At 35.5% G+C, this 7,362-nt stretch overlaps 1 protein-coding gene across 1 annotated transcript; it reads right to left on the reverse strand.

Annotated features, from left to right (window-relative positions):
- Window positions 1–290: 290 nt before the first annotated feature.
- LOC133329296 (histidine-rich protein PFHRP-II-like) lies at window positions 291–3,561 on the reverse strand. The gene is made up of 2 exons (XM_061537786.1): window positions 3,479–3,561; window positions 291–1,196 (listed from the first exon to the last, which is right to left on the reverse strand). The coding sequence occupies exons 1-2, from the start codon at window positions 3,482–3,484 to the stop codon at window positions 327–329; spliced, it is 876 nt and encodes a 291-aa protein (XP_061393770.1). The 5' UTR covers window positions 3,485–3,561; the 3' UTR covers window positions 291–326.
- Between the last annotated feature and the right edge of the window lie 3,801 nt (window positions 3,562–7,362).

Raw genomic sequence — 7,362 nt, forward strand, 5'->3', positions numbered from 1 at the left:
AAATAATAATGCAACACAATTATAGATAATACTTTGTTTATAATTTATTTGTTCTTTTCTACATTTTTGGAAATTATTTACACAAAGGTTCAGTGTAAGAGAAATAAAATGGTAAAATTAATCAACAAATTCGATAATGATGATGACTTATCCGAATGATGGATTTATGATAAAGTGATCATTTTGTTTGTTTGTTTGCTTCTAGCGATGAGAGTTCGTTCGTATAATAAATTATGAAAATGAAAAGAAAAATGTGCGAAAGAGTGTTTTTGTTTCTAGGGAGGGGAGATTGGTTTTGGTTTTTCTTTGGAGGGAATTGAAATCGTTTAATAATGGGTTTCGGTAATCTTCACTTTGCCAAACTTGCCATGCAAATGATGTTTAGCCAGGGCCAAAATATCAGAATGGGTGTGGTGAGATGGGTACACTTTGTGGACGATGGCCTTGTGGTGGTGCACAACTGGAGCATGGTGGACCAAAGCGGCGTGGTGATGAACATCATGTCCGTGGTGGACGACGTGGTGAGCATCAGCATGATGAACAACAGCAGCATGATGGTGAACATCACCGTGGTGGACAACAGCAGCATGATGATGGGCATCGGCGTGATGGACCAAACCGGAATGATGGTAGGCACCAGCATGATGAACATCACCGTGATGCAACAAATCACCATGGTGGGCAGCATCGCCATGATGCAATTCGGTGTGATGCAAATCGGCAGCATGATGATGTTCATCGACATGATGATTTTGGTGGACAACATGATGATCGACAGCTGGCTTGGTGTAATGCAGGAAATGATGAGGTTCATGATGTACCACCTTGGTGACATGATGGACTGGTTCTACTTTGTGAATGGGTTCATGATGGATAATCTTGGCAGCAGGGGCGTTGTGTACTTCAATATCGGAAACACCATGATGACCAGCATCATGATGAACAACATCGACGGCAGCATGATGTTCGGTATGATGATACACTGGATGATGATCAGCACCATGATGATCATCCACTACTACCTGAGCTGAGTGACCAATGTGGATGCCATCGCTGTGATGAATATCGGAATGATGGAAATCATCGCCATGATGAACAACACCATGATCGATAACATGGGCATCATGTCCAATATGAGGCAGGAGACCAGCTTGGGCTGTGGCAGCCAAGGCAAGGGCAACAACACATGAGAAGACCTACATTGAAAACATTTTTAAAAGTAGAGCAAAAATTTAGAATTAGATATATATGCTTAGTAAGTTACAAAATAATGTTTTTCTATAAGGTAGACAACAAGTGATAAACTAAAAAGAATCGTTAAAGAACTGAATATTTTAACAAAACCATATTTTTCGGATTTCGAAGAGAGAAATCTCATTTTATGATAGGACCTTGAAATTCTCTAAATATCTAATAGTGGGGCTGCCGTTATATGGGGCGATAATAAAACGGAGATCAATATTGATATTTTTGGTAGTGAGATTTGACAGCCAATGAGACTATCTCCACAATAAGCGTGGATTTTTTGAATATACTTTTTTCAATGACTATCCCAACAATAAGTGTGGATTTTTTAAAAAGAATTTTTATTTAATAATCTTGGGTTTTTGAATAGATTTTTTAGGACTAAAACCACAATATGCGTGGATTTTTTAAATAGAATTTTTTTAGGACTATCAAGCATGGATTTTTTAAATAGAAAATTTCAAGAACTATAACCACAAAAAAACTTGACTTTTTTAAATGGAATTTTTCAAGAACTGTAAACAGAATTAACGTAGATTTTTTTAATAGATTTTTTTTCAAGGACTTTATCTTCAACAAGCGTGGATTTTTAGACCGAGTTTTTTCAAGGACTTTATCCCCAACAAGCGTGGATTTTTTAGACAGAGTTTTTTCAAGGACTTTATCCCCAATAAGCGTCAATTTTTTCAACGGTTTTATCCCCTATAAGCCTGGATTTTTTAAATAGGATTTTTCCAAGGACTATCAAACATGGATTTTTCAAATAAAGGACTATGAAGCCTGGATTTTGTAAATATAATTTTTTCAAAGACTATGAAGCTTGGATTTTTTAAATAGAATTTTTGTCAAGAACTATCAGTCGTGGATTTTTTATAGCATTTTTTCCAAGGACTATCAGTCGTGGATTTTTTAATAGAATTATTCCAAGGACTATCACGCTTGAATTTCTTAAACACAATTTTTCCAAGGACCAATTCGGTTAAAAAAAATTGTGTCTAAAATTCCCAAAATACCGACTTGAGTCAATATAAATCATTTTAGTGCGAAGATGTGGGGAAACCGTTATGACAACTCAAAATTCTGAATTATGCCAAGTTATGCTAACCGTGTTCAAAAGCCCCAAAATAAGGAATACTGAGGGGTACCGTTATATGGGGGCTACCCTGACACATAGGTCAATGATAAAACAGAATACCAAATTACAGCCAATTCGGTTGAAAACGTGTCCAAAATATACAAAAATACCGAGTATTGGGGAGTACCGTTATAAGAGGGCTATCCTAAAACTTGGTCAATATTATTAATTTTTGGTACGGAGAGTTGATATAGAATGCGAACCCAAAATACCAAATTACTGTAAATTCGGTGGAAAAGCGTGCCCAACATCCCCAAAAACCCCTGGATATTAGGGGTAGCGTTATATAGGGCTACCCTAAAACGTGTGTCAATATTAATAATTTTTTGTACGGAGATGTGTTATAAAATGAGCACCCAAAATCCCATTTGCAATACTAAACATCATGGGAGTAATAGCATTGTCCGTGCACATTTTCCAAGCTCTATCTTAAATATCGCGATCTCTATCGTGATTTGAACAGACGGACTTGCGTTAATCGATATATAATTTTACCCTGATAAAAAAAAATATATATTTTATGGGCTCTCCGGAAATTTTCTACAAATATGTTTTTTTTAAATTTCCAAGATCAATCCTAAATATTACGATCTCCATAGTGAATTCAACAAATGGTCTGAGATGGCTGAATCGGCATTGAATTTTGTTCTGCAGAGTCACTCTGCGGACAACGTAATTCTTTTAGATGCCCGATCACTAAGGTCCAGAAGTAGCATCTGCAGTCATTCCGCATTATTTATTATACCGTTGGTGGCATTTCAACCAATGGAATTGAACTGGCGAATGATTGTAACTGATAAGACCTTTATTTTGTGTTTTATTTTCGAATCACTCAATAGACCACACACGAAATTTTACACATCGAAAGGAACCGTATCAACGAAAAATGTCTGTTTTGATGATGATCGGCGAGTATTTTGCGGGTCAAATAGACAACAATTACAAAATTGCATTATATGACATATGTGTTAACTCTGGGAAATTTCCGCGAATTCTGTAATCCTTTTCGCGATCCAAATAAAATATTGTCATCTGATGATTAAATTTAAATATGCATGTTTTCACATTTCGTAGTTGCATTAACCGTTGCTTGCATACCTTCATTATTACGATTTCACACTTAAGATTTTTAATCCCAAATTAAAAAATCACAAATTAACTTTGAACGAACTCTTTTTCTTCGGCTTTCACGTTTAGTACTAAACTGAATAGTTGACCAGAAACACCTTCGCATTTATATACCAATGAAAAAAATAATCGCTTCTTCTTTGGCCAATTTCTTAGCGGGCAGAACAGCTGATTTGTTTGGTTGGTTACTTAGTTAGTTAGTTGTAAGCAATAAACTGAACAGCAATACCAACAACAACAAAAAATACTACAAATGGCAATTGTGTAAAATATGCATTGCAATGAAATTGAAATTACAATGAAAGTGATATAAACTTACGCATCGATTATGTGACCGGCATAATTAATCACCGGGTTAAAACACGACTCAAAAAAAAAAAAAAAAACGTTACGTTTTAAACAACAAACGAAATACCAATATTGCGAATAGCGGTGGGCACGTCTAGTTTATTGGTCATTGTTGGCCACGGTAGCGGCTAACGTCATTAAAGAAAGCCAAGACAAATTTATTAATTGTCGCCAGCCAGTTAGCTAGCCGGCGATACGCCAGAAATGTCAATAAACTTTTTTGGGTAAATACCATCGGTATTGCCTAATACCGGATTATGCAGTTTAGTTAGTAGCTCGTTTGATAGTCAGTTTACACCTGAAGGTTAGCACTTCCACCAAATTGACAAATAAAAAAAAAACGAAAACCAAACAATTGTATTTTGACCTTACCTCATTGACTTGGCGATTTAGGTCACACACATATTCGGGGAACAACTTGTTCACCTTGACACGAGGTGTCATATCCCAAAGAAACCCGAAAAAATGGTGATCCCGGCCCAAGTTCCTTCGTTGGGTTCAACCTTTGTACGTGATTGTTGTTTTTGTACTTTTGACAAAACCAAACACGCATGACATAAATCACGATTTGATAATAAAATAAATTGTGACTAGAATTTAATTTTGAGATTACGATTTGCTTAATTTCCGTTAACAAATTGCACACACAAAGAGTTGGAATATGACAGCAAATAATTTAATGTTTGATTGCCAGCCAGTCAGCTGTTGACAGTTAATTTTATAGTACTGAGTTATGTAATTTGATAGGCCATTACAATGTAATGGGTAAATCTATGTATTGTAGCGGTAGGTACATCAAAGAAATAATTGGCAAGGTCATTTGGCAAACTAAAGCATATTAATATCAACGAATTTCTATGATTTTTGGGGCTCAAATTAAATATTATATTTTATCAATCGTGAGACATAGCTGGAGTAAGTACCTATCCTGAAACAGAACATATACGTATACTTCTCACAAACAGAAATATATTATACATTTTGGTTTTTAAGTGTTCAAGAGTTGAAAGAAGGTATTTTGTGTGGCTCCATTAAAAGTCTAATGCTGTCAAATCGCATGATATTGGTGGCAAGTTGATATAGCCACGACAAGAAATTACGCGGCCAGGAAATGACTCATGTAGTATTCGCTTGAGTTGTGTGGCATCGTCTTGTTGAAATCACATATTGTCCAAGTCGTATTCTTCAGTAGAAGGCAGAAAGACGGGTTTTTAAATTACCATAGTGAACCTATCCCAACAATGTTTTCCAATGATATCATGGAATCCATAAATACTAAATAATCCTAAAACTTTCACCGTAGGATATTGGATTATTCCATAAGATTATTCCGTCACGATTTCCGATGTAATGAAAATAGGCAAGATCATAATGTATGAGATATACAAAATATATTGTCTTTCAGAATATTTAGATGAGAAATGTTCCTAAAATCTCAAAACCCCAAAACGTCGACCGATATTTACAACGTATGGTGGTGTGTCTAAAATATGGACTAATCTTGATTACATATGGTATTAATATTTGGGATGACACTAAACATAACTGAAATACCTTATTTTCGAACCTGATTTTTAGCTCTGAATCATTAGAACTTCCCAATTCACCTCTCTGTGGTTCAGGGTATTCCGTCTTTGTGCATATGTTTGAGACAGGCAAATGGAAATGAGATAAACACATGGTTCATTTCAGAATATGCATAGAATCACTTTCTGAGTCGATTTATGCATGTCCGTCTATCTGTCTGTCCGTCCATGTATTTTTGTGAATAAAGTACAGGTCGCATTTATGGTCCGATTTGGATGAAATTTGGCACATGTCACTTATTTGACCCAAGGATGAACACTGTTGAAATTGAAATCGGTTCGGATTTAGATATAGCTCCCATATATGATTTCGTCCGATTTAAGGTAAATGGGGTACTAACGTCCTTTTATATCTTTCGATTTGCACGAAATTTGGCATAGAATGGTGTGTGCTATGTTTCGTGAAAATCGGTTAAGATATAGGTATAGCTCCAATATATATTTTCGTCCGATTTTATGTAATTGGCGCACCAAAGTCTCTATATAACTTTCGATTTGCACGAAATTTGGCATAGCGTACTGAATTAAGTCTAGAATGAGTCGTGTCAAGTTTCGATAAAATCGGTTCAGATTTAGATATAGCTCCCATATATATTTTCGTCCGAATTTAGGTAAGTAGTGCACCAAAGTCCCTTTATAGCCTTCGATTTGCACGAAATTTGGCATAGCGTAATGAATTAAGTCTAGAATGATTAGTAGTAAGTTTCGTGAAAATCGGTTCAGATTTAGATATAGATCCCATATATTTTCGTCCGATTTAAGGTAAATGGTTCTTATATATCCTTCGAAAGTTGGCATAGCGTACTGAATTAAGTCTAGAAAGATGTGTGTCAAGATTCATGAAAATCGGTTCAGATTTAGATATACCTCCCATATATATTTTCGTCCGATTTTAGGTAAATAGTGCACCAAAGTACCTTTATATCCTTCGATTTGCACGAAATTTGGCATAGCGTAATGAATTAAGTCTAAAATGATTAGTAGTAAGTTTCGTGAAAATCGGTTCAGATTGAGATATAGCTCCCATATATATTTTCGTTCGATTTTGTGTAAATAGTGCACCAAAGTCCCTATATATCCTTCGATTTGCACGAAATTTGGCATAACGTACTGAATTAAGTCAAGAACGATGTGTGTTTAATTTCGTGAAAATCGGTTCAGGTTTAGATATAGCTCCCATATATATCTTCGTCTGATTTTAGGTAAATAGTGCACCAAAGTCCCTATATATCCTTCGATTTGCACGAAATTTGGCATAACGTACTGGATTAAGTCTAGAACGATGTGTGTAAAATTTCGTGAAAATCGGTTCAGAGTTAGATATAGCTCTCACATATATTTTCGTCCGATTTTAGGTAAATAGTGCACCAAAGTCCCTATATACCCTTCGATTCGCACGAAATTTGGCATAGCGTACTGCATTAAGTCAAGAACGATGTGTGTTTAATTTCGTGAAAATCGGTTCAGGTTTAGATATAGCTGCCATATATATCTTCGTCCCATTTTATATAAATGGTGCACCAAAGTCCCTATATATCCTTGGATTTGTACGAAAATTGGCATAGCGCATTGAATTGAGTCTAGAATGATGTGTGGTAAGTTTCGGAATAATCGGTTCAGATTTTCGATATAACTCCCACATATACATATATATTCATCGGATCTTACCTAAATGGTGCTCCAAACTCCTAATGTTTGTCCGATTAACACAAAATTTTGCACAACGTATCAAATTGAGACTTGAATGAGGTTATTGCGTTTTGTTGAATGAGGTTATTGCGTTTTGTTGAATGAGGTTATGGCGTTTTGTTGAAATTGTTGCATAGATTCCAAATGTATTTCGAACGTACCCAATAGCGTGCATCAGTTTTGCAATAAATCGTTTTTAATAAATTTGTTCCATGATACGCAGACGACTAT

Source organism: Musca vetustissima, unplaced genomic scaffold, assembly GCF_032173495.1.
Source record: "Musca vetustissima isolate MV318-11 ecotype Yass unplaced genomic scaffold, APGP_CSIRO_Mvet_v1 utg196952, whole genome shotgun sequence".
In the NCBI taxonomy this organism is placed as follows: domain Eukaryota; kingdom Metazoa; phylum Arthropoda; class Insecta; order Diptera; family Muscidae; genus Musca; species Musca vetustissima.